The sequence below is a fragment of the Strix uralensis genome, chromosome 15 (genome assembly GCF_047716275.1).
Source record: "Strix uralensis isolate ZFMK-TIS-50842 chromosome 15, bStrUra1, whole genome shotgun sequence".
NCBI lineage: Eukaryota > Metazoa > Chordata > Aves > Strigiformes > Strigidae > Strix > Strix uralensis.
The window spans coordinates 10,098,819-10,114,612 of NC_133986.1; the positions used below are offsets into that span (position 1 = coordinate 10,098,819).

Sequence of the window (15,794 nt, forward strand, 5' to 3'; positions counted from 1 at the left end):
AGGGAAGACATTCTGTGCAGAAGAGTAGCTTATGCCTTGCTCTAGCACTCTATAAATGCATATAATAATGCAACTTAGAAACCTAATGAATTTTTAAGATGCATTTGAAACTTAGCAAAGGGACTGCAAAGATTCTATTGGGGAAAAAATAATAATGGTTCATTTCAAAAGATGACATTATATTATTACAAATACGGCTTTTAACATAAATAAACTGGGTGATATTTAGATGCTAATTTTACATCAGCATAATGTGTTTCTAAATTGATAAATATCACTACTAAGATTACTACCAATAACAAAGCGAGCCCAAATTTGGTCTGTTCTTTTTTTCTCTTTTGTAAAATCATCTATTGTTATCGTCTGGAATGAAGAAGAGGTGAATTTTAGTCCATCTGATCAATAGGGATTCCTTTGTAAACTACACAGCATTACAATGCTTTTGCCTCAATAACAAAGACAAAAGAAATAACATTTTGCCCTAGGTAATACATTGCAAAGGGCTTGTACTGGTCTTTTTTTTTTCCTTCTCCCTGCCTCTCCTTGTTAGAGGGAACATTCTAAAGAAAGGAATTAAATTATAATTCCATAATACTTGCCTACAGCCATCAAAGCAGAATGTGGAAATTATATCATCTTACACACAAACTTATTTTCTCATGAACTTTGTATAAAAATTAAACAGTCATTCACTGAGGTAAAGATGTTGGAGAAATACGCTTTAAGAAAGAAGCAAAGTTACTAAAAGTATGTGATTAATGCACAAGCAAACTATACATGAGAAGCATTTTACCTATAGATTTTTGTCTTCTCATTGTACCCCGAGGTATACCCAGAAAAGGACCTTGAGGACTCCCTGGTACAGTGGGCGTCATCACAGCAATACCCTGTCTCTCATACATGGACTACAAAAAAGCAAACAAAAAACCCCACAAGCATTAAAGCATGCAAGTCTTTCTCTCACATGTAAATAACTCTTCTGTCATATCTGCTAAGCCACTATCCCCTTTACTTAGAATTCTTATGGAAAATAACAAATTTGGTATTATTTTGGGGAGGAGGTGAAGAGAAAGGGAAGGCTGGGCTTTATTTACATGTTATTAAAATGACAACAGCTGTAAGTGGCGTTAGTTGAAATTATCTACAAGTTTCCAGCACATTTTGTGTGCTGTAAGAAAAGCGAAGCGTGAGCAATTGCACTTTGTTTATTCACTTCCAAAAGCCTAGCCACACACCGCATAGCTATTAACATTTGCTCTGCTCCAAGCTGTAGGCCCTCCTCACTTCTGAAGAACAGTCCCGCTCTTGCACAGACTCAAGGTGTCTTGTGCAAGGTTACACTGGTAGTCAGCGAGGAACTGAGGAACACCACCTGAATCCCAATGCACTCAACTGTCCCTCCTTCTTAGAGGTCATCACAAAACTAGTTGTTTTCTGCCTCTTAGAACAGCCTTAATTTCTTTCCATCCCAAGCTGATGAGAACAGCAAAGTGCTTGTTGTATCAGGACTCATGCTCTTTCGGAGGGGTCGTAATGGAAAAATACATCTAAAATGTAATAAAACCAATTATTTTTTCACATGCAAAGTTCTGTACGAGCAAATTCTGCAATTGAGTAATCCATTTTCAGAGGTCTGGAATTTAAATTTTTAATACGTGCTATAGTATTAATGTCAATTCTTCCCTTACAAATCATCATGTATTATTTAATCAAGATATTATACGTGCCATGAGGAATAATAAAAACCTGCAGTAGAGGAAACCTTCACATTAGTGGAGATTGTGTGGCTGCACAAACTCTGATGCTGAAACTGAAATAGCATACCTTGACTTTCAACAAAGTTTTTTAGCTTGGGTTTAGTGTTGTACTGACACCTTCAAGTTCAGAATTTACTGGAATCTCACCAGCTCAGATTACAGGCAGAACAAGTTCACATCTGTTTGAGTAACACTGAGGTAGCAATGTTGTTGATGTGATGGCCTCAGAATAAATATAAGGATACAATCAGAAAAGTTTTATAGGGATACGTAGACTCTTCTGTTAAAAAACTATTATTAGAAATGCAGAGTAGACCGTGCCTTAAAGTTACAAGATAATAAAAGTAAAATGAGTATATAAATCAATGTTTGTAAATTTATTTCTGTTGTATGCCTTGCACACTGCCAAAAGACCCCCTCCAATCAGTTTCCGAAATGAAAGCAGTACTTCATAGCTACCACTCACATTCATATCTGTAGCTGAGGGAAAACATCTACTAGAAGGCCGCTGTTTAATAGTTGCCACTCTGGAGTCCACAGTTGCATTGTCTGCAATTCTTGATGGCTTGGAAACTGGTACTATTTCATCCACCTTATCTGTAATATAAAAGTATTCAGTAAAATAAATATCATTTGTCCAAAAACTGAAAATGTAAGTATTGCAAGGTCAAAGGAAGAGATTTACTTTTCAAAAAAATGCAAAGAAAAAGTTTTTTTGGCATTTTAACAAGGCAACGCTTGAGCATCATAATTCGTGCAAGCCGAGCACTTTTTATTGCTGCTACATAACATGCATGCTTTAGTTTTAAGCCTGCATGCATTTAATGTTTACTTAGTGTGACTCGAAAAACAATCCTCTTCTTCAAACCTTCAAAATGTGAAGGGAGAATATCTATATAGAAATGGAAAGAAGACCTTTAGAAATAATGAATCTGTACAGCACTGTTTTAAATAGAGATAAGCAGACTGTACTTAGTCATCAGAATTTTAGTGATATTTTGGACAATAACAAGTACTCCAGAAGTGCTCTTTTATGCCTATTCTCCTTACATAATCACATCCGAATTTATTCACACTCTTGGATTATTAGATTAGCATTAGTAACTGCATAATTTGTTTAAATGAAACTTTTATATGTGTTTTATATTTTAATAACTGGACAGTCTGGGAATGTATTTAGTTCTGGTCAGAAACAGACCAAATAGGCAACGTCCAAATCGGAATGAGAACTTCAACATTTGGATTTGGGATTCTGATCTACCATATGACGTGATAATAAAATGTAGGGAAAACTTTAATCAAGATCTTCCGAAGCTTAGTGTTAGTTTTAGCCCCATCTCCAACTTTGCTCACAAACAAGGTTCATCAGCATTCAACACATAACGTTACTCCCTCAGACTGAAGACCTCAAAGCACCATATATTCAACTAATTATAGCCTGACAGCTCCTTTATTACCACTTCTACTACTGTGAAACTAAGGCATGGAGAAATTAAATGACTAGCCTAAGCCTGAAGAAAAGTTCGATTTTTCAATCTATACTAGAATCCAAACTTGAATCATACCAACAGGTTTCCTTACTATGCCTTCCATTGCATTCGCTTTCCTGCATCATGTTAATTTAGTGTCTTTTCCTTTGAAGTTTCACCAAAGTAAGGACTAGTTATATAGCCTGTGGTATTTATGTGAGTGAAATACCTTAGCCTGGCTGCTAGGTTTCCACAATGCGAGTCAGAGCAGTGTTACTTTTCAAGCAGTTAGATCCATCTCCCAAATGATTGATTATTTGCTTCAGCAAACAAGGATAGCTACTTCATTAAGATAATATAGACTTGAAAAAAACAGGGTTTTGGTGGTCTAGAGATGGTGTTACTATGCCCAATATCATATTTAGGGATTTAAGTTTTACCTCTCACTGGAGAGCAGCGCACTCAGGGCCCTGGATATGGATATGGATGGGAATAAGGCAGGAGGAAAAGAACTTTTGATCCCTCTAAACAGTAGATCTGGCTGATGCAAGGATGATATTTTAAATGGGAGAAGAAGAGAGGGAAGAACTTTTAGCCTTCTGGTTAGGAAGAAGGTTGTCCTAGAAGTGGATATTTCAGTGTCACAGAGGGTCAGGGAGCAGGCAGGAAAGGAAAGGTTGAGCAGAATCAGTAAGCTGAACACTGTTGAAAACTGTCTCACAAGAGTAGTGTTGCTGTTTCTTTTCAATTGAAGTTAGCATTCAATTCTTTTCATTGGTCTGCTTTATTTTTGTGGGTTTTAAATCATCCAGTGGAAGGAGAAAAGGAAAAAAATTCTTAAAATCATCACATGTATTCAAAAATAAAACAAACTTCAAGTCACATTTCATAAGACTTTGTAATACAAACTGTGAACTTCTGAAAGAAAAATATCTGCACTTCTGCTCAGCAAAAGGCATCAGAAAGCAATGGTGTAACCATGAACATTTGACCTATACAGCAAAAATATGGCTAGACTGTAGAATTGTACTCAGGGGATCTATCACCAAGAGCTTCAACTGGGCAGAGATTTCCTGTTAAGTCTCTCCCACCCTTTTCATCATCCCAGAAGCCAAACAACTGGTCTTTGGGATACAGAAAGAAGGAAGTTTTGGAAACTAAAGCACTAGGCACTCAAAATCTGTAAATAAGAAATATAAATAAACCATGTAAGAACTGATCCCCTTTATTTTTAACAGACACATGTAACCATATACCCGTTCAGACAACAAAAAGCTACAGGGAAAGAGTGATGAGGCTATGACAGACACTTGAAAAGCATGAAAATATTTGTTTGGGGATGAAACATACATACCCTCCAACTGCACTGATTTTGCTAGACAATACTAGAATTCAGATCCTAATTTTGGATCTGACCAAAATATCAGTTGGTACCAATTCTTAATGCCATCTACTACTTCCAGGTGAAAAAAACTTTGCTTGTGTAAGCTTATTGCAGGTTTCTTATCTGTAGACAGGTTCTCAGTCCTTCTTAGCCTATAGCTGCTCCCATTCAAGTGGTGCTTTATGCCTTGACAAGTCTAGCTAAAGCACTTAGAAATGGGAGAGGAGAGCAGGTTAAAGCTTAGCTGCTTTGCAAGGAACTCTTTAGGGGTTCCTCGTGTAGTATTTCCAACGGCAGCACTGCTACATCTGCGCAGCTTCTTCTTTTGCTCTACTGCCTTTGATCAGAAAGCAAAGGTAGAGTGGAGGTTGTCATTTTAAAACTACAACAAAAAATTTGAAGCTGCAGAAGCAGCCAGTATGTGCAACAAGATTTATTCTAAATGGCAGCAGCTACATGGCGGGTCCTGCAGAATACGTCAAAATCTTAGCATCTGGCCGCAACTGCACCACGCTTTTGAAGTGAAAGCACTATGTAAAATAAAAACATTCTCACTGTATTATCAAACGTGCTAATTAGGCCAAGAAAATTAACTGGCTGAATTGCATTTAGCTTCATTCAAACTCATCCCAAAGAAATAAGACGTAAGCATATTGGGACAAACTTTCACTTGCCTTTGCCTTTAGCTAGGCTGTTCATATCCACAGTACCAGTGTGCAAACCATGTATGCACCAGAAACACATGTTCAAAAGGCCGCACATACTGGAATAATTTGTCAGGCTTACTAATCGGCTTCTCTCCCAACCTCCTTGTGATCTTAAATACTCTGCAGCAAGCATTTCTCGTACCAATGAGAGGGGAATCTTACAAGCTTGTGTTGGAAATTCTCTGAGGACACCTTTACAAACAGTTTTACCAAAAGAGATATAAAAAAGCCACAGAGTGGGTGCAAAAATTTGCACTGGTGTGAGGTGTGTCGACAGCGTGGCCAAAGAAGCACGCCTCCAATGGTATTCTTAAAAGGACCGCAGCTGGATGTAGGTGGAAGGGAAGAAATATTCTGTAGTGGAAAAAGCCTACACTGGAGGTTGGCCATGCCAGCTGCATTTCATCGTTAAACCGGTCATTTAGCAAAGTACAGCCACAAGCACGCACGCACACACACTTATAAGGGAGCAATTTGTGGCTGAGTGGTAGAATAACAAAATATTATCTGCTTTATTTTGAATAACTTCAGTCTTGCAGAAAAACAGGGAAAAAGAGTCTATGGCTCACTGGACAGAGAGCGCAGCTCAGTTGTAATCATAGAAGAGGATTTTTAGGCCTATAATTATTCTCTACTGTTTGCCAGAGGAGGAATTCATCACTGCTTTGCCATATAAACTCTTCTGAACCTTTACGAGAAGTTACAACGGCATGTTGAGGGTCAAACACAGGAGCCATGCTACACCTGTGATAATTAGTTACCACCGCTCAAGGGGCTCCTGGTAACAGCATCCTTTCAGAGAACTGTCAGGGATACCACATGTATAAGCCAGTCTGATGCCTCTGCATGCATATAGCAATTTGAGTGCCACTATATTAAATTCCCCCGAGAGAGGCAGCACCAACAGATATAAAATAATTTATTGCAAAGTGCGTTTCCATCTGCCCTGTGGGTAACCAATTGCACCCATGCTCTGCTCAGGGTGCCAGCCCTCAGGAAATTAGATGGCCTAAAGGCACAGGAAGTAGTTGCATTTTATCAACATGTAGGTCGTCTCTGATGAAAAGCTCTTAATCACAGACATAGTAGCACAGTACCCAACAGCATGTCATGACTTTTACATTCTCAAGAGGTCTGGCTGCTAGGCAAGTTGCTTTTTTTTCTTTTTCTTAAATAATTAAAATCTGTGATAATTACAGGGGACAGTCTCCTCCTAATAGATTTGTTGCAGGAGATGGCTCTTATCCCCGTAGAACACATTGCTTAGTGACTCCTGTTTCGAATCCCCAGACTCTCTCAGAGGAAAAATTATAATGCTGCCCATCAAACCACCAGATCCATCATAAAAGGAACTTTGAAAATGAGAGTCAGGTGCCTAGATAGATCTGGTGGCACATCACTATACAGGCCCCAAAAGATAAATATGAGGTATGATCCTGGCAACATTACTTATTGTACGACATAGCCAAGACATGTGGATTAGCTCCACCGAGGGTCTTAGAAAGTGAGCTTGTCAGACCCACAGAGGATAAGAATGATCATGATCCAGTACAGGCTAACCCCAACACCTCAGGCTGGCATGCCAGAAACACCAGGCAAAGACTGATCGAACACAGTTTTGGAGGCGAGTATTGCCAAGACCTGTATACTTACCACCAAGTCCAGAATGCTTGCTCAGAGGGGATGGGATAATGGAGAAAGAAAACTCAAAAAACAGCTGCCTCAAGAAATGACTTGTATTTGTAAGAAAAGCAATGAATGCCTGGCACAGAGTAAAAAAATGCTCGTATGAAGTTAAAGTGAAAGAACAGAGGCAAATGTTCTTCAAATACCAGCAGCACACATCGTTAACAGTGCAAATATAAACTACAAAATGTTAGACTAATCTAGTCAGCCAGAATACAATGTTAGCCAATGTAGGAAATGGTTGGATTCTGCCACTGATGGCCTTATGGCTAAGAATTAAAAGGACAGGCACATTAAAAAAAACCCTAAAAATCCTATGGTGTGGTTATTTTTTCTTCCCTCCCCCTTTTGCCTGGCGTGTAGGCATGGGCAACGAGGCCCTCTCGGTTATGGCTCTCTGCAGCCGGCCACTGCGACAAGGCAGTGTGGCCTGCGGTGGTTCTCGAGAGTCGCCCGTCCCTTCGGCCCCTGGTAAGCACACAGTGGAGGATGCCACTGCGTCCTCACCAGTCCATGTCGAGGCACAAGTTAACTCGACATGGGGGGTGGCTCTTTGGGAGATGCGTGTTTCAAGGACCTGCGTCCTTGGCTGCTTGAGGAAAGCTAAAATCTCTGACAGGTAGTTATGGATGGCTCTTGTGGAGGTAGCCACAATGCCCAGCTGCAGCTCCATACGGCCCATGGACTGTGACATGAGACCCATGGACTGTGCATGCTCCCTCTTGATATTTTCCAGCAGCTGCACAATCCTACTGTTGGTTTCCATCAACAGCTTCTCTCCCTCTGTTAGCTGGGGCTGCCCTCTCCAACCCCGATCCCTAGGGACAGGCTCAACACCGCAGTGCTCTTCATTCATTTCATCATTTCCCTCCTCCTCCTCAGGAGAGTCACTTTCAAACTGAGGAGTCCTACTGAGTGACTGATCCCCGGGAGACTGTATGTCCATGGTACACTCCGGAGTCCGCGCTGGCGTTTGAAATCCCTCAAAATCCTCCCCAACGTTGCTGTGCGTTTCAGATGAGGACAACGGCCACTGCCAGCTCTCTGTGGTCCTGGCCGGCGAGTCTTCGTCAGAGGCAGGCACCGAGGATTCCTGTTCTTCGGCCGGTGTGGATGGCGAGCTCCCTCGGTGATGGCCGGCTTGCCCCGAGGATCCAGGAACCTCCCCATCTTGTTCCCCAGTGACATCTGGCAATCAAATAGAGGAGCAACAACCACTGTATCTGAGGCCAGGCAGATGGAGGTATCTACATGCATTGGACAACACATAGAAAGAAGCCAGTTGGGAAGCCAGAGTGTATGTGTTTGGGCAAACGGAAGGGCGGACTAAAGTTTAGTGACTGCATTGGGCACGCGGCAGTTGACATTATTAACCGCTTTTGGCATAAATGCACACTGTCCTGTACCCATAACACACACAGCCATGCTGCATCCCAAGGCAGGAACTACCAATTCACCTCATCGTGACTGTGACAGGAAATGTCAGTGAACCTATCAAAAAGCTCACCTATGCACTGCAGTGGTGTCAGTCAGAAATCCCTGGGACGAGCTCAGGGCCAAGTGTCCAATTGAGCTTCCTGGGGTGCCAGATGTGCTCCACCACTGGCTGAGGGCAGCCCTTTGTTGTTCGGAAGCACTGCTGGCTATCTTCGCTTTTGTCCGACGTCTCACGTCACCCCCACCCCCAGTGCGCTCTCTCCCAAATCACTGCTGCAGCGTGACGGTGGCCGTCCACAGCATTTATCCCGCGAGCAATGCCCTCCCCAACATCTGCCGGATTTTTCTTGTTCTTTTCCCCAAACAGTAGGTAACGCTATCCGAGGGCATTGCTCGCCAGGATCTCATCATCTTCTGAAAATAAACTTAGTTTTGCCCTCCCCTGGCTACCTCTTCCCTTGCCTGAGGGCACATGGTGGAAATCTGGGTACAAGTGCTTCCCCGTGGCAGCTTAGTGTGCAGAGGCATTGTTACAGATGTTAATGAGGAGGATATTATTAGGTATGTGCTTACTCTAAATCCTCCCCTACATAAAATGCACTCCCAAAGGCTAGAAATGGCTAAGCTTTTTGCACCCACAGCGATCACTGGCTCACAGTAGAGCACGATCTGCCCAGCACCATTCTTGATTACACGAGTCAGTGGCCGTAACTCTCACCCTTTCCATGTTTCAAATGAAAAAATGCATCCATTTTGGGTTTTTTGGGGGGGACAATTTGGTCATCAGAAATTAATCCGGGGCGGTCTGGCTAAAATGTTGCAGTATGGTAGCCCAAAGAGCCTGCATTCCTCACACTCAGGCAAGGGATACGTGAGAGAAGCGCTGTTGTCGGAAGACTGTGACCTGAACAGCAGTGGCTGGCTGTTGCTAGCTGGCTGGCTGTGCTGCTCACACTACAGTGATGCCAGATCAGTGTCATGCCTACTCTCTGGCATCCCAGTCTTGAAAAACGTTATTCTTTAAGGATTAATTTATGCTCTTTGAAATATTTTATATGCTGCTCTTCAGACCTCAATTTGAAGCTGTAAGCTTACATCTGGAAGGTGTTGCTGAGGTCATGTTAAATGATACTTCTGGTTCTGTTTATGAACCAGGGTTTTTTGTTTGATTTTTTATTTTTACTTTTTTATTCCATATGGTTTTAACTGAAAGTTCCTTCTGACGACCCAAGGATCCCTCCTCTTACATATCAGTCCGTGTCTACCCTAATGTGGCACTCATTGTTTCTACACCCAAGTGCCTCCAATATTATACTTCTCTAAAAGGGATTCTGTGTGGCTTAATATAATTATGATTTTTTTAAATGCTAAAATAATGGATATTATTTGTGCATTTAGCATATTCACTATTTCAAAGTATTCACATTCAAAGTATTCACATTCTCTCTGTGTCTGGTTGGACTGTCCAGTTGCATGTTTATGGAAAGTGAGGATGAGATTGTATTTGTAAAAAGGCATGAGCTCCTCATGAAAATGAATTCTAGGGACAAACTGTCATGCAATCATTGGCTCTTCCACTCCACGGAGATTTGAAGAGGGACTGTATATCAACCTAACTGTAATAACTGCTTCTTCCTTTGCAATTCTTCTCCCCCTTTGCCTAATACAGCCATAGCTGTAATCTTTCATTAACAAATCTCTCTTAACAACTATAGTATAGGACCATGATATTATTTCTCAGCATTTTCCTATTTGAGTACACATGAAAAAAATAACAAAAAACCAGGGGACCTATTTTTACCACACATAGCAAACACACACTTCAGTTAAATTCTGTCGAATCAGAGAAAGATAAGGGATCATATATATTCATTCTGGTAGAGCCACTGGTCATACAAAATGTCTTTGTATTTCTTTTGACATGTCATCAGAAAATTCCCCATATTGGAAAACTCCATTTTCCTGACAAGTGTTCTAAACAGAGCCCACCTAGCAATTGGTAAGTTATAGAACCAAACTAAATTAAAAGTCAAAAACTGAAGCAAAACAAAATAAAAAAATTCCAAACCCCACATTAATTTATGAATATTTCTGTAAATAGTATGACTGAGTTTAGTTTGTTCAGAATTGGGGGGGATCATAACACTTTTGTTATTTGTGCATGTATACACATTTGCCAGAGGCTTGCCAAGAGAAGTTTCTCGAAAAAGCATAATCAATTTTTGCAAGGTTCCTAATTCTCTATGAAAATTTACCACTTGCAATCCTCTTAATCAGTATTTTCAGCCTTTCAGAGCTGAAAGAACAGCATCTGGCACAGGTGACCAATAACACAAATGACAAAGAGTACAAGCAAACAATCTGTGAAAACCCATGGGCAGAAAGTTAATTGTGGTAACTATTGGCGAATACTTATGAATAATGAATACATTCACAGGTTTTAGGATAAGTTTGTTAACTTGACTAGCAATGAAAAGGAGGAATATTCATAACTGTTATTATTCATAACAAAGTGTTCAACAACTCTAGTAACTCCGGCTTCTGGAAGCTCTGTGAAGCATTGACATGGGGCATGGGGAAACCGAGGGTGCGCTACAGGCATGGCCTTACACAAGCTTTCATTCACTCCAGAGCAGTCATGGGAAACTGCCTGAAGGTCAATGGCTGACACCACCTTGACAACTGTGTCAGTGTCTGCCCATTAAATCCATTCCTTGATGACCAAAGGTCGCCCTAAATTCAGACCGGATCTTGGTAAGATGATTGCACCAGTGGCTAGGTTGGTGCTGTGGAAAAGGTGTGCCAGTTACAGTAGGGGACTGGAAAACTTGCTTTGGCCAGAAACTGTCCTTATCAGCCAGAGAAGAGGCTGACTGCTTTGAACAGCTGCCGACAGTAGGATTAAAGCTGACTGAAAGAGTTTACCTCGACTAACTGCCTTCACCTCATTTCCTTGGCAAAGGGGTGACTTCCAAACAAAAAAAAAAAAGAGGGCACTAAGACTGTCAAGTCAAAATCAGCTATGAACCAAACGGTACATCAACATGTTTAATCTTACTTGGTTGATAATTGTATTTTTAAAAATCTCTTTTAAAACCAAGCTTTAAATATGATGGGTACAAAAAAGCACATCTAGCTTCCTTGGGTGCGAAGCGAAGAGGTCAGATTCTCTGATCTTTCTAGTTGTTTCCACCTTACACACCATTTCCACATGCAGCATTTTGTTCACAGTGATATATACGACTTACAGGCAAAATAGGTCACTTTTGTCTTTTACAGATATCTGCATATCTAGTGATACCAGCCAACAAACTGGCAGTCTCCAAAGTTGTGACTTGCTTCATGTTCCTAACCTCATGTCCCTTGCTTTACCAGGGCATGGCTCCCATTTTGATCCTGGAATGACCAAGTAAGGGAATCAGAAAGGAGCATGCATATAGGCTAAAGGAAATATAAACATCTGGAAGTCAGCGACCCACTGCACTTTAGTGTTTGATCACTGTGAGGACTATGCAGCTATTTCCAAAAGTCACATGGGACTCAGAGGTTTCTGAAGACTTTTTTTGGTTTGTTTTACCTCACTGATTCTGTTGTGTTTAAAGAAAAAAATTAAACTTGTCATTAAAGTGGTCCATGTAATGGTAACTAGTGAACCTTCATCAAAGTCCTGGCTATCTTCCTTTCTTTCCTGTTAGACAGGCCCCTGTTTCTGCAGCAAAGCCCGTAGCTGACTGCCTGAGAGGGTGTTTGCAGTGGGCTGACACAGAGCTTGGTCTGATGTGGTAGATCAGCAATTGCTCCTGGTGGCCACAGGAGAACTGCTCCATCTTTTGTGCCTGCAGGGGTGATCTGTGGTTTGCCCAATCCTGTTCTGAACATGGTGATTAGAAGCCAGGATTATTCCAGCCTGCAGGTTTATGAATACGTCCATCATTTTGGACCACTGCTATACCGTGCTGTCTCTTTGCACCACAACATTCATTCCCTGTGAGAGTCCTTTAAGTTTGTTATTAGACATGTTTAGGATTGTAGCAATTATTGGGTTGAGATACACAGAGAACTGAACAGTCGATTCAGCTGTAGGGATAGAGGACTGAGACAGAGGCCAAGAACAGAGCAGGGCTTTGGATATAGACAAACTTTAGAGACATCAGAGGTATTTCTTTAACTTTTGTTCACTGAAGAACATTTGAGATTTATGCCTGTGTTGTGCCTTACCTGCCACTTGGACTGGCAGTTGATCCCTCCCCTGAGATGTGCTGCTCTTTAAGACTCCCTCCTTTTGAAATCCCACCATTTCTGTTTCACCTCTGCTACTGGATCGTTGCCTTTTCCATTATCTTTCCTTTCCAGATTCCCCACCAGTGGAGCTGGACGTGAGGGGTGGGGTACCGTCTTCCTGCTGACAGGTAGGTGGAGATGTTCCTTGGCCACAACAAGTGGGCCAGGAGCTCAACAACAGCGGTAACACAGTTGGGGAGCTTCCTGGGACCTGCCTCTGCTGCTCTGGACCTGGGCCTCTGCCTGTATCTGCATCATGCCTCCTGGGGTGGGTGCATTTTTCAAACTGCTTAGGTACCAAGGTGACAGATGCCTTGTAAATACCTAAGATAGATACAGACAGAAACTGTACCAGGCGCAATCAGTTATGCAAAACTTCATACAATGCCAATTGCACCTATATGCTGTAGTATCACCCACCTTTTCTAGCATCTGCAGTCAACCACAGTCAAATATTTGGCACATGTATTTTTCCTTTTGAAAAGTGATGGGAACACAGGACATTCATTCTTCCTTGGTGTCAACAGCTCTAGGCACATAGCCCTTAATGTCAGGTACTGCATATGCACATATTTTGTTCCATCGCCTTCCCTAAATATGAGTTTGCAAGTTTAGTTTAATTTCTTTCATTAGCTGATAAAATTTGTTTCCTTGTCAATAATCTGCAAAAATCAGTTACATAAGCAGTACTAAAACTAAAAGGGTAGTCTTTATGTGTACGTATTAAAAATGCATAGAGTTTAATTTAAACTACATAAAAATATGTCTGTGGTGTTGCTTTTACCTTATGGATTAACTTTTAAAATTTATTTTTAACTATAAGTAGCTTGTTTTTAGCATAAAGACCAGGAGTGATTGTGCATATAATTATAAGTTTGCATGTCTGAAAAAAAGCATCTAAAACAAGTAGGTGCACTTAGTTGCATTGTATTCCTTTTACATTTTTGTCACTTCCCATATATATGCAAAAGACCTTACCCTGCTTAGTTTGTAAAAGAATAGCTGGGAAGTAACTTGATAAATACTTCAGGGTGAATATCTGTGGGTGGGGGGAACTATGTAAAGGACAATTTGGGCAAACAGTACCTATGGGAATCTAGACAACGCTTTCAAAGAAGCACAAAACAAAATTCTAGAAGAGCTTCCCAATACTAATGGGGTGGTAGCAGAAAGATGAGAACCTACTGATTCCACAAGAAAGCTTGATCAAACTATAGAAGTTCATATGAAAATGTTGCTTGTCACAGAAGCAATTGTACTTGATGAATAGTTCTCTAGTGCCTCTGGGGAAAAACAGGTGACTCCTATTTGTAGATGGTTAAAAATGGATCTCTGTTACATTAGCTATGCCCACTGAAAACTAATGTCTTTCTTTTTAGCTATTCAAATAGGAATTGATGTATAAAAATTTGTCAAAGACCAGAAGTAGGTAAAGTATAACTAGGCCTTCAACATACTGCTACGAATTTAAAGACTAACCTTAACTAAAGCATTGTTTCAGAGTAAGAATATTAAAGGTGAAGATTTAAATCCAAATTTGTTGTTTATGATCACGTTTAGCGGAAAGAAACAAGTTCAGCCTCCTGTTATGTCATGTAAATGTATAGTTAAAAAATATACTGAAATGGCATGATCTGAGTTTTCATTTAGACAACTAGGCCAATCCTCATAAATCTGCCACCACGTGCACATTTTAATCTGGAATTAACTTCTCCAGCCGCACCCCAAATGAACAATTTGCAGGATTGTGCTTAAATCACAATGCCAAAATCACATATTTACCGTACTGCAAACAATAGGCAGAGAATATTACTTTAGCAGTTAGCATAATGAGGAAATAACAAAAGTGCTTTGCAATACAGTCAAAAACATAAGCCATTTGAAACACTTTCCTTCTATGAAAATTGAGTAAAAAGATGTTCTCTGGGATACTGTAAACTCTACAAAGCGCACTAAAATCCAAAAAAAGGGAAAATTATGTAAAATAAATCAGTAAAACATAAAAAACTGTTTAGTGGCTAAAATTAATCATTTAACATTATCTATAAATATCATTACATGATTTATGAAAATGTTTTGTATGTATTCACAATAAAGAACTATCAAAACTTTCTTGAAAGAAAGTCTTACTTGTGTTTCTAGGGCTGAAAATATCTTCACATTAGTACATATAAGTCACATTTACATATTATAATCACACCATAAAAAGTAATTTTAAGGAAGGCATAAAACTGGTATGTTCAAATTCTTTCTATAGATACAATTTTCAAGTACCAGCTCTTTAACAGCATGTTCAATTAATGAAAGAATTATACAGGCATTTAAATGCACCTGCAATCCTGAAGCCTTACAATTCAGCCTACCTTGAAAGAGGAATGGTCATTGTCTAACAGTGGTTTCTGTTTAAGAACAAAAACAAAGCAGAGAATATAGTCAATACCCACTCCTACCCTGCAAGCCAGGTGGAATTTAAGTGGCAATTTGATGTTCTGTTTAAGAGACAGCATTTGAAAATTTGTCCTAATCACAAAAGAAAGACAAGCAACTGAAAGAAACCAAAAAGAAAGGTGGAGGACCTAAACCACTTGCAGCCTTCTCTGTTCTTACACTTACTCTCACGCTTCCACACCGAGGGGAAAAACCAAACAAAACTGTGATGAATTATCTAAAAACATTTATTTTTAATTATATTAGAAATTAATTAACATGGGTATATGAACATTTGAAGAAAAAAAAAGAGAAATAGCAGCAAAGGGAGTTTTGAGATGAGGGAGATAAGTCCTTCATCTCCCTGGCTCCTGAAAAAGAGAGAGAACACATTAAAAGTGTTGAAAAAGTTTTTCACTGCCCTAACTGTACCATGTTGGGAAACACATGCAATTTTTACTGTTCCTTAAGCACTCATGATTTTGAATATGTAGTTAGATATTCAATTAATATCTGAGTTTAGCAAGCGACACTCACATATGCCAACGTATTTAATTTGTCTGTTTCCAAATGCTACAAAACCCACATTTTCTTTAACACTTACAATTCCTTTTCCAACTTCTTTTATACCATTGTCTTGGTTGGC

At 40.1% G+C, this 15,794-nt stretch overlaps 1 protein-coding gene across 1 annotated transcript in view; it reads right to left on the bottom strand.

Annotated features, from left to right (window-relative positions):
• SHANK2 (SH3 and multiple ankyrin repeat domains 2) overlaps window positions 1-15,794 on the bottom strand; it is a 338,478-nt gene that overhangs the window by 18,002 nt on the left and 304,682 nt on the right. Inside the window, exons 20-21 of the mRNA XM_074884646.1 lie at window positions 2,224-2,354; window positions 794-905 (exon numbers count right to left, since the gene is read on the bottom strand). Of these exons, the coding sequence (XP_074740747.1) occupies window positions 794-905; window positions 2,224-2,354 (243 nt within the window). The remainder of the gene's footprint in view (window positions 1-793; window positions 906-2,223; window positions 2,355-15,794) is intronic.